The sequence below is a fragment of the Aulonocara stuartgranti genome, assembly GCF_965226115.1.
Source record: "Aulonocara stuartgranti genome assembly, chromosome: 5".
NCBI lineage: Eukaryota > Metazoa > Chordata > Actinopteri > Cichliformes > Cichlidae > Aulonocara > Aulonocara stuartgranti.
The window spans coordinates 23,300,207-23,318,351 of NC_138943.1; the positions used below are offsets into that span (position 1 = coordinate 23,300,207).

Here is an 18,145-nt window from a genome sequence, read left to right on the forward strand (position 1 = left end):
ACTGGAAACCTTCACCCAGTAACTTTATTTTTGAAGCATACCTAAATAGAAAAAACACAGCAAAACACTATCAGTGACGGATCTGCTTCACCAGAGCCCAAACCTCAAAATTATTCAAGCAGCGAGAGATCATCTTGACCAAAAACAGAATAAAAAGCAGAAAACATCCAAAGAAGATCATTGAATGCCCCTCAAGAAGTCCAGAGAACTATTCCCAAGACACTACTTATAGCAATGATGACGAAGCTTGCCTAAGAGAGTTCAGGCTGTGTTGATGAATAAAGGTGGTCATACAAAATATTAAATATTACGAACTCTGTTTTGCCTTAAATACTCGCACTTGTTGCACTGAATCAGTCCCATTTACCTAACAAAAATAAAGAAGTGAGGGGGGGCTTTCACAGTACCGTCTAATTGAATATGCTAACGATGGCACGATTCACAATTTTATACCTCATGTTCATTCAAGAAACACATTTCAGTCCATTTTTCGGTTTCATTCATTCCACAGACCCCCAATCTGTGTAATAAAACACAATTAAGCCTCAGTGTGGTTGAAACATTTATTTATATTTGCAGTGATGACTGATTTCAGATGGTTGCAGCAACAGAAGACAAATGTTAAACACGAAATGAACTACACCCATTCAGTCTTTCAGCACATAGAAAAATACTTTTGTTTCTTGAGCTAATTCAAGGGCAATACCAGTATTTTTACAAGGTGTGTCGTTCTTGTGTGCTTATCCACTTCTACTTGTTCCTTTTCCTCACAAATTTAACACAGCTAGCTTAAATCATTTACATACAGCTCAATGCCTGTCACAGTCTTACAATGTTATTGTTCCTATTGTATTATATTAATACAGCTACAGTAAACTCACTATCTAATGGCTTTTCTAATCTGACACGTCCAGAAATGTCGCAGGAGGAACATTTTGTCGGCGATGACACGACTTTTGTGTTTATGAGTGCCAGCTGACGATACTGATACGTGAAAAAACACTGGTACTGTCCTTTAAGACGTGACACGTTATTACTCGTTACATTTACACATTGAGAACCATAGCAGCGATCCTCATTTCATTCCTCTTTCTCAGCCTTTTACCTTTTTTTTTGTGATGCGGGAATAACAAAATAATATTCCGAAGCAGACATCGTGAAAGGCAGAGCGGTGAATGACACTGATACGTCGAAACTTCCGACACTGTTACCTCTTGCTGCGCGCTTCCCTGGACGACTTCAGCTTTTTGTCTGAGTCGACGTCGCCTCGTCCCGAAAATATTCATGTTCTAGTGCGTTTAAGGCTGATATTCGTTTCAAGGGGTCAAAGGTCAGCATTTTCTGTGGAGGAAAGAGTAGCACGATGTTAGAAGTGTATCACTGTACGTTGTGAGCTCTTTAATGGACAGTTTGATGAACTGCCAAAGAATATCTAATCAGCCAGTCACATGACAGCAACTGGCATGTAGACATGGTCAAGACAAGCTGGGCATCAGAATCAAGAAGAAAGAGGATGTAAGTTTGAATGTGGCACGGTTGTAGTGTCAGAAAGGCCAGTCTGAGTATTTCTAAAACTACTGAGCTACTGGGATTTTCCCACACAACCATCTCTAGGGTTTCCAAAGAAAAAAAGAGAAAATGTCCAGTGGGCGGCAGTTCTGAGTTTAGAGGTCAGAGGGGAATGGGCAGACTTCTGAATGCATAGCACATCAAACCTCGAAGCAGACGTGCTACAGCAGCAGAAGACCACACCAGGTGCTCCTCCTGTCAGCTAAAAACAGGAACTGAGGCTACAATTCACACGACAGAAGACTGAAAAACGTCGGCTGGTCTTTCGATTTCTGCTGTGACTTTCAGATGGTAGGGTCAGACTTTGGGGTAACCAACATGAAAAGATGGCTCCATCGTGTCTTGTATGGTTCAAGCTGCTGCTGCTGGTGGCTATTTTCTTGGCATATCTTGGACTCCTTAGAACCACTGAGCACCATTTAAATGCTACAGCCTACCAGCCTGCTGACCATGACCATCCCTTTATGACCACAGTGTACCCATCCAGCTGGATAACATGTCACAAAGCTCAGATCATCTCACACTGGTTCCTTGAACATGCCCATGAGTTCACTGTACTCGGATGGCCTCCACAGCACCTTTGGCATGTGGTTAAATGGGTGATTCACATCATGAATGTGCAGCAACTGTGTGATGCTATCATGTCAATATGGAGCAAAAAGATCTCGGAGGTATGTTTCCTGCACCAGAGAAGATTAACTGGCAGATTCAGTCCTATTTACCAATTCTGCAGTGAAACCGAGAAGTAAAAGCACTTGTGTTTCTATTATTTATCACATCATACAGGGAGACATGATAAAATCTTCTGTCTACTTTAAATAGTTAGGTAACGCCTTTAATCACAGGAGGAATGAACATTTACTGTAAATCTCCTTTAAATATTCCATTTAAAATGTCAATTTAAGTCATATTTCCTCTTTAACCAGCACTCTGTAAAGCATGCGAACAAAACCCTTTTCTTAAAAGGGCACTTCCTCTAACACAACCAGCTGAATAAGCAAAAGGAGTCACAGGAATTTGTCAGGATCGCAGCAGTTGAATTCCTGAGGCTCGTGTTTAAGGCAAATGAAATTCTTCTGGGATATGAGGTTGCTTAATCTGTTAATGCCCTGATTTTAACTCGGTATGTAGCTGAGACATAAATCAACTACCAGGCAGGATGCAAAGCCGCTCTAATGATTTAATTCACGAGCCTTACCAGCAACAGTTGCGCCCCATGCTCATTTATCTCTGGGACAAAGTCCGTGATTGGGCGAGCCGTGAGAGTGGGGAAGTTTTTCCTTGATAGTGTAACATCAGTCGGCCACTCCTCCTCTGGCGGCAAGCCGATAACCCTGAAATGACGTGTAAGTTTCAGTGACAAAGGAGTTGCGAGAATGATCAGTCGGGTTAATGTGACTGAAAGTGTTTGTTACTCACTCAAAAATCTTCCCAAGTTGGTCCATTTCTGATTCTCCACAGAACAAAGGTCTAACACGCAGACAGAACAAAGACGAGTTAAAAGCTGGAAGCTGATGGTTATTTTTGACCTTTGGCCTAAAAGCTACAACATCATAACACTGTGCATTTTTGATGAATCATAAGAATCTCACCATCTTCATAGGAACTGCTCACAAAGGGATCGTTTTTTAGGCATTCATCCTTTGATGCAATGTGTCATTTGTACCGCTAGGTGGAGCTGCTGTGTGCTTCTTAGCATTTCTGATTAAACTTAAAAGCTCCTCTAATACGTTCATAAAATTGCTGCTATCACAGGATCAGTCTCTTAAATTAAACTTCTAAATCACCAAACAAAATTAATACTGAGCTGAAGTCAGTTCTTAATCTTAATATTAAGCTTATTGGTTAATTACCCACCACTGCTCTATGGTAAATTTGTATCACCAAGCATCATCATTCCCTAAACAGCTATAAAAAAAATACAGTTTAACTCAATAAACCTTAATCTTAAGTTACAGCTATAAAATGTTTATGGCAAAGACCTTTTTTATTTACTCTTTAAACCAATTTACCCTTATTAAAACTCATTTTACTGATATATGTACTAATATATGAGAAACTAAAAACCGCCCGTGCCTCAGGACCAGAGAGCACACACTGACTGCAAATGTGCCGTGAATATTTTGGTTTCAGTCAGAAGCAGAATGCAGAAATGTTCATATATCTGTAAAATGTTCAGCCTCGTTGCACATTTGCACTGGATTTGCTATCATGTCCTGGCATCTTACTAAATATTTCTTGCACGTGATTAAAAAGAAGAAATGATCCACATCTATGTCAAACATGAGAAAGTCAGCCTGACTTAAACCGAAAAAATGAACAACACTTTGTAAATATTTAACTTTCTCTAACCTTAGCCAACAGTTTCAGAACCTGAACAGCAAATAAAAAACTAGACACGAGTCCCAGGCTTGTGCCTTTGTACACACTGCTTCCCTATCACAGGTGCAGTTAAAAGATGTCATGGTTATCGAGGCAGTGGTTTCACACAGAACCAGAGCAAATCAAACTTACTTGGCACGATGGAGATGATTTAAAATCGCAATCTAATCTGTTTTCAGGAGTTTAATGAGAACCCAGAGCTCACGTCACACCTCGCAGAGGATGAGTAATCAGGCCTCTGCTACTTTTTAACTTAGTGACTCAGATCACAAAAATCGAATGCTGACTCACTTCCGTCTGAACATCTCTGCAAAGATACAGCCGGTGCTCCAGATATCCACGGGTGTGGCGTAACTGGACTGCAGCAGGACTTCCGGAGGTCGGTACCACAGGGTCACAACCTGGAAGACACAAACAGAACAGCTCAATGGATACATACCAAAAAAACCTTTTATCAATATGTATATGCTGATACTAATTCATCATGATCTGATGGGAATTTCTAACTTGGGGTTGGGCTCTAACAGAGTCGCAAACAGGTCAAATACTGTTGAAGAACAAAACACTCGCACATTAGCTGCTTTTTTGCAGATGTTTCCAGAGTGTGTCATTCAGGTTGAGGTGAGAAAAAATGCTTTACTGATGTCTGAAGATCACGTAAAAGAGTTTATTCGTAGTGCAAAGACAGTGTTTAGCAAAAAACTCCACAAAACATTATCTAGTAGCAGGGGCGGGGCAGTCGACCCCCCTTGATATTCAACTGGGCCCCCATGTTGCCCCTCCAAAATTGCGTAGTCATGTCACTCCAACCATGGGCGGAAATTACAGATAAGATAGGAAGACAAGAAAGTTTTGAGCCCCTTTTTCTGTTAAAAACTGTTTTGTCCCCCTCAGTGCATCACTGCACGTAAATACCATTACGTGCAGTGACAGCTATAGGGTTAAATAGCATTGTTAAAAGATGTGCTCCCCCCCCCCCCCCCCCCCCAACTCTTGAATTTGCAAACTGTAAGCAAAACGATGTGTTTTTTTCTAGCACTCAGGAAAATTAAACATACTTACTGCTGTAACCACTCTTTATTTTATTGGCTCCATTACTTTGTCGCTAAATCTGAATCTGCAGCAAGGGTGCTTTATAATTATGGGGAAGCTACGTCTTCTAATGGAGGTCTAGTGAACATTAAGATCATTACAGCTACTAAATTTAAAAACACTTTTAAAGTGCTTTTGTTTTCCTACGTATTTAATTGAATATTTTTTAGCCTCCTCCAGTACTTCCACACTATATCAGTAAAACGTCTGTGGTTTAATCCCAGGAGGGAACATAAAGTCCTTTGGGGTCGTGTCAGGAAGGTTATCTGGTATAAAAAATCTACCAAAATAAGCATGTGGAGCTACTTCCTGTCCTTGTAATTAAGATAGCAACCAAAAATAACTCTATGAGCCTCCCTCCCTGACTCATTTGACTAATTGATGGGCCTCTCCTTTTAAAAGTCCTGGAAAAATGCCCCTGCCTGGCAAAGGTCTGCATCTTCAGCAGGTAATTTTCTTTCACTGTACTCATGCTAATGCAGAAGCTAGCATTTAGCTAAAGTTACAGACATACCAGCATGGCTCTAGCCTTTTATTGTTACTTTACTGTTCATTTTTTAAACCACTAAAACAATTTTTCAGAATTCAAATAAAACAAATAATAAGCTGACACAGCCACAATCACAGCATCTTTAATTATGGGGCAAATGTGCGTGACATTAAAAGCAAAACGCCAAAACAAGGCATAGCAGTTTAAACATGAGTAATAAAATGCTAGCCAGTGCAGTAAATCTGGATATTACGTCTTTTTTTTTTTTTTATAAAAATGTAGTTTTGAGGCATCATGGTTTGTCCTGGAGTATTTCCTGGCAATCTGCTAACACTCCAGGAAGTTACTGCTCCCATCCAAGTCACGGCGTGAGATTTTACACAACATCTTTACACAAAAATGTGATATAATGCATTAATTACCGAGGCGTGGGGTTACTACTTGGCAGCTTTTGTTACTTTTGGATTGTTTACCCACCATTTCCAGTCCTGCCTTACGCTAAGCTAACCATCTGCTGGTTGTAGTGTTCTTATCTAACGCTAAGCAAGAAGGCAAATAAGCATATTTTCCAAAATGTTTATGCCTGGCACCAGAACGCTGAAGACTGGAAACTGTATGTTATTTTCACTGTCTAGCTGCCTAAAACACTTTGAAGTGCTGACTACAATGAAATGGTAGAAAATCGACAATAAGAATTAATCAAAGTTAGAAAAAAAAATTACAATATCCTTTGGAAAATTACTCTATACACGTCTTACCACAGGAGTGAGGGCCATGTGGCAGCTGTAGATCCTGGCAAGTCCAAAGTCAGCCAGCTTCACCTGGCCCTGGCTGGTTACCAGAATATTCTCTGGTTTCAGGTCTCTGTGCATCACGCGGTTAGAGTGAAGGAATGCAAGACCACACAGCAACTGCTTCATCAAATCCTGCAAAAACACAAGCAGAGCTTCACTGGAACTACATATTTTACAGCTTTCAGCTTGGGAACAGGGATTTAAATGAGTAATAAGCAGAACCGTCCATGCTTGGAATGTGGTATCAGCAATGTTATTTTACTTTAGCTAACTTTTAGTGTAGATATAGCTGGAGCCAGTTCTCACTTTAATGCGGTCTGGAGATAATCCTGGTGCTGGCGCTTTCTCTAGGTATGTCTTAAGGTCCTGGTCCACGTGCTCAAACACTAGAGTGACTTTGGTCTCCTGGTTTGCTCCCTTGGTGGCGCAGACATCCATAAGCCTGCAGAAGTAAGAAAATTCATGACTCCTGTGTGAAGCATTCATTTTAATCACAAGATGAAAAGACGACACCCACCTGACCACATTGGGGTGGTCGAACTGCTCCAGCCGTTTTAACAAAGCCACTTCTCTGACTGTGGAGACCGGGAGGCCGTTTTGGTCTGTCCTCACATGCACGCTCTTCAGAGCCACAAACTGCCCGCTCTCAATGTCCCGGGCTTTATAAACAGTCCCATAAGCACCTCCACCGATTTCTGCCACCGGGTCATACTGGATGCTGGTGCTGTGGGCCATGGCCAAGTTGAAAGAGCCTGACACATAAAGCAATAATGATATTACTGGCAATCGGTTAATGTCCTGTGGAAAGTGCACTGCTTCAAGTGACCGATCACAGTGGTTGAAGATGCAAATACATGATGAGGCTAGAAAAAAAGTAATGAAATCGTTAAAGTCAGCTGGATTCACCCTCTGGGCATGAAGACTGCCTGGACCCAAGTGGTTATCTGACCATCCACTTCAGAGAACAACAACACTGGCATTGCTTAAAAATGCAAAAAGAAAAAAAACTTATAAAAACCCATCTAACAACAGTCAACCAGCATAATGAACTTTTTATGAACTCTCTACACTGAACAAGGAACATCATCTTCCCAAAGACATTCTGTGTGGGAGAAGCTGGTGACTGTTCAGTAATAAAGAGAGAAAAGTCCTCGGGCTAACACCAGGCAGAGGCTGAAATTCATTACCACATCTCTGCAAACCTGCCACATCCAAAATGAATTGATGCTCCTCAACAGCTCTTGTGCTTGAGGATCCATTTCTAAACGAGTACAAAGTCTATTTCCTGTCACACTGCCAGCAGTTCATCTTAGAAATAACTTCGAATTGGCGATAAAAAAGCACTTTTGTGTTAGAACTTCATGCGCTCTCAATGAAAGTCTTCCTGTTCGTGTTTTTTTTTTAAACTTTGCAAATGACCTTCTATAGCAACAGTATGCTTACTTTTATCTGTTTAACTACAGCGGGGGCTTTTATAGCAAATGTTTTTGGTAGCTACCAGTTTCTCTTTTATTCTTTGAGCTTTAGCCTGTTTTTGATGTGAAAAAGTTTCTAGCTTGCTAAAATTATTCAGTTGAACTTCTTCCACTACATTACATTTTTAAAACCTTTTCCCTAATACTCCAAAGACCCCCCCACTACAGAGATCCACTTCTATCAGCAGCTGTTGGCTTTTCCCCTCGTCTAGCAGACCTTACACTTTTGCCACCAGACCAAACATCTGTAAAAATGTCCTCGTCTGTTCATTTTGCTTTCAGTTTAGTGTCTGTTTGTGAATGAATTGCTCCAAAGACTCGTGTTGTTATAGGTTATAGTGCAAGTCTTTAGCAGCACTAGTCCTTTTGACTTCTTGAGATAATTAGCCCACTCACTACTGCTGTCAGTGTTGCTGTGCAAATACATTCGACTGTCTCAGCTGTAGTTTTCAATGATGTAGTACCCCTTTAATTTTGATTCAATTCAATTTTATTAATATAGCACCAAATCACACAAACAGTCAACTCGAGGCAGTTTATATTGTAAGGTAAAGATCCTACAAAAATAAGTGAGGCTGGGGGAGATCACCTCTGAAACTCGGTCCCTCAGTATTGGTGCCCCCCAAGGATGTGTCCTCTCACCACTACTGTTCTTGTCATGATCCTGGGTCCTTTTGACCCAGCGTTTTGTGTTTTCTCTTCGCGATTTTGGTTCTGTTCACCTCTAATTGGTGTTTACCCTGTTCCCCCCCGTGTGTTCCTGTTTTATTGTGAAGGTCTGCGTCTTATGTGAGTGTTTTCAGTTTGCCTCCCTGGTCTCGTCATGTTAATCACTCCCAGCTGTGTCTCCCACCTGTGTGTAATCTCCCTGTGTTCTGAGTGTATTTAAGTTGTATTTTCTGTCTTAGTAATTGCTGGTTCGTCTGTGTTGTTTCCCCTCGGTCTCCCTGCGTCTCCCCGTATGTATTTCTCCGGACCTCCCTGCATCCTCATTCTGGTTTGTCTTATTAGTTTACCCAGTTTAGGTTTCCGGTTTCATGTTTTGTCGCCACCGCTGTTTGTACTTACACCCCTGTCAATAAACACTCACCTGCACCAGAGCTGCCGCCTTTTGGGTCCTTTTCTACATTCCACACGGCTTGCCCCAGCAATCCGTGACAGTTCTCCCTCTACACTAACGACTGCACCTCCAAGAACTCGGCTGTCAAACTCCTAAAGTTTGCAGATGACACCACTGTCATTGGCCTCATTCAGGATGGTGATGAGTCTGCATACTGGCAGGAAGTTGAGCGGCTGGTACTCTGGTGCAGTCAGCACAATCTGGAGCTGAACACTCTTAAGACTGTAGAGATGACAGTGGACTTCAGGAGACATCCCTCAACTCTGCTCCCCCTCACCATATCAGACAGCCCTGTGTCGACTGTGAAGACCTTCAAGTTCCTGGGTACAACCATCTCCCAGGACCTGAAGTGGGAGACCAACATCAACTCCATCCTCAAAAAGACCCAGCAGAGGATGTACTTCCTGAGACAACTGGGGAAGTACAGTCTCCCACAGGAGCTGCTGATCCAGTTCTACACTGCGGTCATTGAGTCTGTCCTGTGCTCCTCCATCACAGTCTGGTATGGAGCAGCCACTAAACAGGACAGGAGCAGACTGCAGCGGACTGTACGGGCAGCAGAAAGGATCATCGGCACGCCCCTGCCCTCCATCCAGGACCTGTACCTCTCAAGAACCAGTAAACGGGCAGGGAAAATCATCACAGACCCCTCACACCCTGGACACAGACTTTTTGATCTGCTGCTGGTACAGAAGCCTGCAGACCAGGACCACCCGACACAGGAACAGTTTCTTTCCCCTCGCCATCTCCCTTCTTAACAGTTGACCTGTCACACTGCTCCCACTGCCAGACTGCAGCTGCACCTTATGTACATTTTGTAGTATTCATTCCACCTCATTCATTTCTGTATTTTATGTATATAAGTTTAGATTCGTTATTTATAGTTGGTTTACACAGCTTTGTGTATGTATGTGTAATGTGTATATATAGACACGTGTGTGTGTGTGTGTGTGTGTGTGTGTGTGTGTGTGTGTGTGTGTGTGTGTGTGTGATTTACATTGCTGTGCTTGAGAGCCACCATCTACTGGAACCAAATTCCCTGTATGTGTCTGCACATATACTTGGCCAATAAACACGATTCTGATTCTGATTCTGATAAAGAGAAAACCCCAAGCAAGCGCTTTGGCGACAGTGGGAAGGAAAAACTCCCTTTTAACAGGAAGAAACCTTCAGCAGACCCAGGCTCAGGGAGAGGCGGCCATCTGCCCCAACTGTCTGAGGGTGACGAGAGGAAGAAAGGCAAAAAACACACTGTGGGAAAGAGCCAGAGATTAATAATAAGTAACGATCAATGCAGAGCAATGTATAAACACACGGAGAGTGAAGACCACTCAGTGGGAAGCCCCCAGCAGCCTAGGCCTATTGCAGTGTAACTAAGGTAGGATTCAAGGTCACCTGATCCAGCCTTAACTATAAACTTTGTCAAAAAGGGAAGTTTTAAGCCTGATCCTAAAAGTAGAGAAGGTGTCTGCTTCCTGGATCCAAACTGGGAGCTGGTTTCACAGGAGAGAGGCCTGAAAGCTGAAGCTTCTGTCTCCCATTCTACTTTTAAATATCCTGGGAACCACAAACCAGCAGTCTGAGAGCAGGATGCTCTACTGGGGTGATGTGGTACTATGAGGTCTTTATGGTAAGGTATGATGTGGTCTGTCTTTTTATTCCTTGTCAGTGAAGGTGTTTTTTTTTTCTTTTCAAAGCCAGTTTGTACCATTATCTCTACGATGCTCCCACTCCTACCATTTAATAACCTTAAAGAATAAAAAGTTATCAAAAACGATAAATTGTACTTCACTTGAATGTTTATAACAGGTAGACCTAGGATGCTTTTTAAAATTCTTCAATTCATATTTAGTGGTAAGACATAGGGCTGGGCGATATGACCCAAAATTCATATCTCGATATTTTTTTAAGCCATAAAATAAGAACAAAAAGAGAGTTCTTAGTCAAAGCTGTGTCCCAGATGTCACACAGGCACTTTTATTAACATACAGCACAGATGTACATGAAAAATTACTCAAAATTAAATTATGAGCATTTATTAAATAATAATGCTCCATAAATAAAAGAAAACAATTTTGTTTTTGTGCTAAACAAAGAGCTCACAATTGTGCAGTCAAAATGTAAACTAAAAGACACTGAGCGTAATAACAAAGACAGACAGATTTCACAGCTGCTCTGTTCCCGAGTTTTACTGTGTGACTGATAGCCTGGAGTTTGAAATCCGCTTCATAACCACCTCTCTTACAGGTGCCATTTATGGTCCTTATACACACACAGTACGGTAATATTACGTTGAAGCACAGTACGTATCACTCCGCGAAGCTCCTCGGTAGCCGTAATGCGCCGACAATCTATCAAGCGGTGCAGCTCCGTAGCTTACCAAAGTCGTACTCAAACATTTTTGACAGATTGCTGAGCGCCGTGTACCACATAAAATCGGTTCGCGGCCATCAAGCACAACCAGAATTCATACATAAGGCGCGCTATCAACTTTTGAGAGAATGAAAGGATTTTAGGGTTAGCGCGGTTAGCTCGTTAGCGCGGTTAGCTCGTTAGCATGTTTAGCTCGTTAGCACGTTGACGCCGTCCAGCCCCACGCATAGGGCGATGCGCAGTAACTCGTTAACGGAGATTTGCCGTGTCCATCTTGTCGCTGCCTGCACGTGAAGCGATGGGGGAGGAGGGGGAGTTGTCTTCAGTGAAGGCGAGGCGGAGTAACGTTGCGTAGAGACAAAAGTGGACGAAAGAGAGGCAAACTTGCGGCTCCACAACTATAATTATAACGTAACATAGACTATATCGATATAAAGGATATTGTCACATCTTATATCTCGTATAAAATTATATCGATATGTTTTAAAAACTCGATATATCGCCCAGCTCTAGTAAGACAAACAAAATTCTGCCACAGACTGGTCTCCCTGTTGAAGAGGTGATAAGGTCCATACAGATATATACACACAGAAAGGCTGAGAAAGTTCTACTAAAATGCTTTAGGAGTAGAAAAATGTCCCACATCTTGACAAACTTATGGTAAAAATGTCACTCAGCTCGTTTAATGTAGCTCCTTAAAAATGTACACATGCTGTAAATACTTTACAATTTACACATTTGTTTTTTAACCCTCTCAGGCTCAAATTAAGTTTTTGTTGCTAATGCACAAAAGAACACCTGCAGTGGTACTTCTGAGTAAAACAAACTCATAAAATATGTATGTGGAGTAATCAGGTTGTTAGCTTTTACTTGTTGCAAATCTGCAACGCTTGCCTTGAGAGGGTTAAGATTTTTCAAACAAAAAGTTACTTTGATGTTATTTTAGTGTTATTTTATATTTTACCCAGCAGCATTATTAAAATTGACTTGTGCACATAACAGAATTAACTTTGCTTTTTTTCTCACTGTGTGTTTGTAATACAAAACTATGCTTGGAGCTGCAAAGCATTTGAAGGCTAGTTAAGCCAACATCGGTTAGAGCGGAGATATATTCATCAGTGCTCTATTATATACTTATCAAATGTGAAGTGTCTTATTTGCGAAATGGGTGAAACGCATGACACAAAAAACATCTTAAGCTTGATTCCAGCCAGGAATACGTGTTGCGTATCATACTCCCCTCCGGCCCCACCTGACTTCTCCACCTCCCATTTCCTGCCTGCCCCCAACTGTCAACTGCCACATAAAGACAACTGCTACCCCCACCCCACCCTTTACCCCCCACCCATCAAAAAAGGGAAATACTATTAATTTTAGGTTTTTAATCCACAAGTGGCAGGAGTCATGTGACTCAACAAATGCGGCTCCACTTTAAAGTCGAGGTCCTTTGACGAGGGACTTCTGCCCACCACTCTGCAGCACAGGAAGCACCTTCAATCACTCGACCCAAAAAATCTTTCTGTGCCGTCGCTCCAGCCCTCAGTCTCCCGACAGGAAGCAGGTACACGGCCAGAGACAACATCATCCCTCTGCTTCCTTCTCTTTGTTAAAGCCTCGGCCTTTAATCTGTCAAGGCAGCTTGGTGCACTTCCTCCGCTCAGCCCTTCCCCTAACTGATTTCCATCCATCCACACCCCTTTGACCTACTACACCTCTAATGCCTGATACGGATCTCTCTGCAAGCCCTGCTTTTGCATTCTGAGCTCGCTTACTCCTTGGTAGAAGTTCTCTTCTCTTTAAAGTGTGAAAACAAAACAATGTCCCATTCAGGGTCTCTTAAGAACCTGTTGATCTTGTTTAGACCAAGACTTGTCTGCCATTATGTCAAGTCACAGAGCGAGCGAAGTGTTGCTGTCGAAGAAATAAAGAAAGACCTCAAACCAAACTAGACTCCAGTGTTTTGGATTCGGCACCACTTTCGTTTAACAGTATTTATTACCCACCACAGCACAGCAAAACCATCCGTTTGGTTCATGCCTTCTGAGTAAAAGGAGTAGAGGACAAAGCTGACTGTAACCTGACATCCCCAGGCTGATGTACTGCCACCAACAAAATCTATTTTCCCTATTTTCATGTGACTCAAACTGTTAATAAAAGTAGAGCAGAAACATCACCTGACTCTGTGCATTAACGATGATCAGAGAAAAGAAAGATGAAGTAGGCCTAGAACTTACATTTTTCTGAAGAAAGGCACAGCAACAAAGGACTAGAAACACAATCCACTCAAAGTCCAACACTTCAACAAGGAATTCATTCTCTTCTGGATTTGGCTGCTAATGTCATTTTCCAAAACAGGTAATCCAAAGTCCAACACTGTAAACGGCTGTGAGATATTTGGCTTACACAGTATGAAAGCATCTCTGTGTGTTTTATATGAGCCCAGAGATGGAAAACAAATAAATAGAGAGTGCACTTATGGGCTTATTGTCAGCATAGAGATAATTCAGTAAAAATCTTACAGTCCTCATCTTCCACGAGAAGAAAATGTCCATATGGAACGAAAGAAACCTGCCAAGTTCAGATTTGTTATTAATATCTCAAAGTGTTTAATGAATGAATAATCCACTGGATCACTGCATCGGCTAAAATACTGTATCAACCAGAGATGGGCAGTAACGCGTTACTGTAATCCGATTACTTTTTTCAAGTAACGAGTAAAGTAAGGGATTACTATTGCAAAAACGGTAATTAGATTACCGTTACTTTGCCGTAGGAACGCTGCGTTACTGCGTTACTAAAACCGTGATTTTTTTGCGAGAATGTCTCATGACAGTGACGTAAGCAAGTGCGACGTTCGTGACAACAGCTGTGTGCAGATCAACAGTGGATCATATATCGAGTGCGGGAGAGAGTATGAGCGTACAGTGTTTAAAGCGTGGAAGTACTGACCTTATTTTGAGTTTGATTCCATAAAAAGTGACAAAAACATTAGTGTCCATTAGCATTGTGCGTGGGAAGAAAACTTCTTTTTACAGCGAAACCCCCCCCCCAAACGTCCAAGCAAGCACTGAGTGCGCAACGACGTAATGGGAAACTCACAGAGAAACTCGCGGATTCTTCCACTGACCGCTGCGGCTCACCTGCACCAGGGTAAACCTCCGCCTACCCCGCTCCTGCTTTACAGGTGAAAATAGAGCAACAGGACCGCTAGTCTTTGACTTTATTTATTTTCTGCTGTGTTTTACTTGCATCTATTTGAAAGACTGAGTGTAAACACACAAAAAAAAATTATTTTATGTGCTGGAATGTGCAGAAAATAGGTTTAAATATTAAACAAATTTCTTCCAGTCAGAGAATGTTGCATATAATTAAATTTTTGCTTGATGCATAAAGTTAAAAGATTAAAACTAATAAAAGTTTTAAAAAGGGACTTTTCCATTTGATTACATTTTGTATGATGGATTATGCAGAAAAAGTAGAATTGGGCTGAAAGGTCTATCGCTTTATCACCTATTCAGGTTTTAAATCGTGTTTTTAAAAAGTAACTAAGTAACTAAGTAATTAATTACTTTTGAAAATAAGTAATCAGTAAAGTAACTGGATTACTTTTTGGGGGAAGTAATCAGTAATTAGTTACTAAGAATAAAAAATGACTAATATTGCCTACAGTTGTTTTTATATATCCAGACGTGCTCCCAAACCACAAACGGCAATTATAAACCACATGTAGTCAATATAAACTGTTGTTACTAAGAGGAAGAGGTATTGCTTTAATTTACCGCAACTCTTCCTCTTGTGCAAAGAAAACTGAGTCAGACTTGTCTGCTGACATGAATCCACCAAAATTTCTCTCGAAATTATTAAGAAATGAACCGACATACAGGATGCAAATAAAACTTTCTCTTCTGCAAAAAACAAAACAGAACTCACTTCTCTAAATAACACTGAGATCAATTTTGCCATCAAGATATATTTACATAAAAACCTTTTTGACAAAGCTTATAGTTGGGGCAGGATCAGGTGACCCTAAGTTATACTGCAATAGGCATAGGCTGCTGGAGGCATCCCATGATGCACCGAGTGTTTCTTCTTCACTGACATTTTTTCACTCACTATGTGTTTATATCATTTAATCATTTGTTATTATTAAACTCTGGCTCTCTCCCATCGTGTGCTTTTTGTCCGGTCTTCCTTGCTTCACCCCAGTCGAAGCAGATGGTCGCCCCTCCCTGAGCCTGGAGGCTTCTTCCTGTTAAACGGGAGTTATTCCTTCCCACTCTCGCCAAGTGTTTGATAATAGGGGATCATCTGATTGTTGGTGTATTGACCTTACAGTATAAAGTGCCTGGAGGTGACTGTTGTTGTGATTTGGTTTAATATATAAATATGAACATATGAGCATGTTTCATGTGCCTGGAAAGGGGAAAAGCAGTAAACTAGCTAGCAACATAATTTGACTCCAAGTTTATATTCACCTTTAACTCCTCATTTAAGTCGACACCTTTGTCAGTAACTTTGCATACAACACTTAAATTAAACCTTACATTTCAGAGGTTAAAAGAGCAACAACAACAAAAAAAATCAAGTTGTTAGCACTTCCATTTATCAGGCCGCAGTCAGTTCCTTTGTATTTGCTTCAAATTAATATCAGGGCAGGAAATTACTAACGCTTGATATGATAGGCCAAAACATTGCCCGTGATAACAAAGGCGTCATGATACAGCGGTACTCAACATGTGTCGAGATAATAAATGATATGCACTGCACTTGCCTCTTCACTGCATGCAACCTGGTTACTCCTTCACTTTATAATGAATGACCACGAACAGTCACAAAGCAGGCACTCTGTAATTCATGTTGGTTCTGCGGGTTCTCGGGGGTTTGGGAGTCAGGGAGGAAACCTTCCCATCACAATTCTAACACCAGTTTAACTGGTCTGGGCTAGGCTGCACTTGGTTGTGTGGGCTGACTTAAATATTTATCCCCGCTCCCCAGAACTGGTTTCAAATGTACGTTTTGCAGCAGGCAGATCAAATGTCTACATTTATTGACTCAAACAAACTGTGGGAAGCACAATTTTGTGACGGACATCAAATGAATCAAATGTGCGAAACCCTGTCAAACATGTACTGATAATATCTGGCAGGAGGAACCAGTAGAGAGGATTACTGCATGTGCATTTTGCCCCATTCTTGGTTGACAGTGTTCAGAATAAATAATCCGTCGGGCTCTAGTGCCAGCAGTGTTTTCCCCTTGTCTTCACAGCAGGACACAACAGAACAGCCCTGTGGTTTTGAGTGAAACTACCACAGCCTGCCTGTAGAGCAATGACTCTCATAATGAATGATCAGCCTTTCTGTGGTCTCACTGTCTGAGCTGTGAGTCGTTCAGGAAGTGAACAACCCATGACTTGTCACCCTAAAAACATCTCCCGGTTTCCTTTTCCAGCATAGAACAGCTTGCACAACCAGGGGACACACTACAGCTGCACATCTGGAAGCTTCAGCGTCTGACAACACTGGGGTCACTGATCGCTGCCAGAACTGGTCGTGAAGCTCACAGTTACCTCCACACATTTCATTCATTTACTGATTCTTCTAAGCAAAATGCAAACCAGTGACGCTGAAGGCCAGTGGGCGGAGGTAGAGAGAAAGCAGGCCAGGGCACACAGAAAGCCTGCTCTGTCCCGACACGTGGTGCTCCTCCATAGCGCTCCTTTGTTAATTACACTGGCAACAAAGTGCAGCAACAACAGGCCACATGGACTTTTTCCTCCTCACCTACATGTTCACTGACGTGGCAGGGAAAACAGCAAACTACAGCAAGCAGCGGATGAGGCAAATCGCCGCCTGCAACTTCCATTTCCACATCTGTGCCACATTACATAAATATCAGTGTCACACACTCTGATCGCAAGCGGCTTCGAGTAATCGTCAGCCCAGATACTGTACTCACCTCGCCCGTCTGTCTCTCTCTCTTCTGTGGCAGGTAAGCTCACTTTAGCTCTATAAGGAAGACATGCTCACTAATCTGCCACGTATAACTCGCATACAAACGGGTCACAAGTGGCAGGTCGGTAAGGTTTAAAGCCCAGCAGTGGATCTGCTGTGGAGAAGCCAATACACCGAGATGATTTCGGCCTCCACTGTGTTTTTTTCTTCAAGCCTGCACCCCTTTTGGGTTGTCTTCCTGTTGCTTCTAGCAAATCTCGGAGGCGGAGCCAAAATAATTCACCAGCAAATGAATGAAAAACTCCCGAGCTCAGCTGTGCGTCTTAAACTTTTATAAAGTGTCCAGAATCTGCAGTTATTAGCAATATATGACAATCAGTCGGGAGGTAGTTAAGGATAATTGATATGTAGTAGTCAAATCTAATTTGTCCCATCAAAACTATTATTTAGAATATATATTTACATATTACCGTGTCTGAGTTTGTGCGTCGTGCAGGAGAATAACATAGCCTGCTTACGTCGCTTAGAAATATTTAACTACTGATAACAAGCAAACAAATAGTTTCTTGAGATTTCAGCTTATAAAACAAATCATTTCTTAGTTTGAACTGGCTTATTTTTTTAACGTTCAAAGATGAAAAAACTGCTGGTGGCATTGAAAAATAAATAAACAGACAAATAAATAACTTAAATTGATCAAATAATGCTAATTATGAGTTAATTAACACATCATCAAAATTTATATGAAGTACCTGATAGATTTTTAGATCCTCCCCAAAAATATGTTAAAAATCCGTCCATCCAGTCACTGAAGCAGTGTGGTTCGTCAAATGAGTTTTAACTCTAAGATTGAAATCACTCTTCTTTTTCTGCATTTCCTACAGCTAGACAGATACAGA

General features: G+C 41.6%; 1 protein-coding gene across 1 annotated transcript; it reads right to left on the minus strand.

Annotated features, from left to right (window-relative positions):
* Positions 1–549: 549 nt before the first annotated feature.
* Positions 550–17,533, minus strand: cdk4 (cyclin dependent kinase 4). The gene is made up of 8 exons (XM_082532604.1): positions 17,251–17,533; positions 6,845–7,079; positions 6,634–6,769; positions 6,292–6,459; positions 4,243–4,352; positions 2,989–3,039; positions 2,768–2,903; positions 550–1,341 (listed from the first exon to the last, which is right to left on the minus strand). The coding sequence occupies exons 2-8, from the start codon at positions 7,060–7,062 to the stop codon at positions 1,240–1,242; spliced, it is 921 nt and encodes a 306-aa protein (XP_082388730.1). The 5' UTR covers positions 7,063–7,079; positions 17,251–17,533; the 3' UTR covers positions 550–1,239.
* Between the last annotated feature and the right edge of the window lie 612 nt (positions 17,534–18,145).

Coding starts and splice junctions, on each gene's coding strand:
- cdk4 (XM_082532604.1), bottom strand. CDS start 7,062: ATGGCCCACAGCACCAGCATCCAGTATGACCCGGTGGCAGAAATCGGT. Junction 4,353..6,291: donor ACATGGCCCTCACTCCTGTG/GTAAGACGTGTA, acceptor TGTGTCTTCCAG/GTTGTGACCCTGTGGTACCG. Junction 2,904..2,988: donor CAACTTGGGAAGATTTTTGA/GTGAGTAACAAA, acceptor ACGTCATTTCAG/GGTTATCGGCTTGCCGCCAG.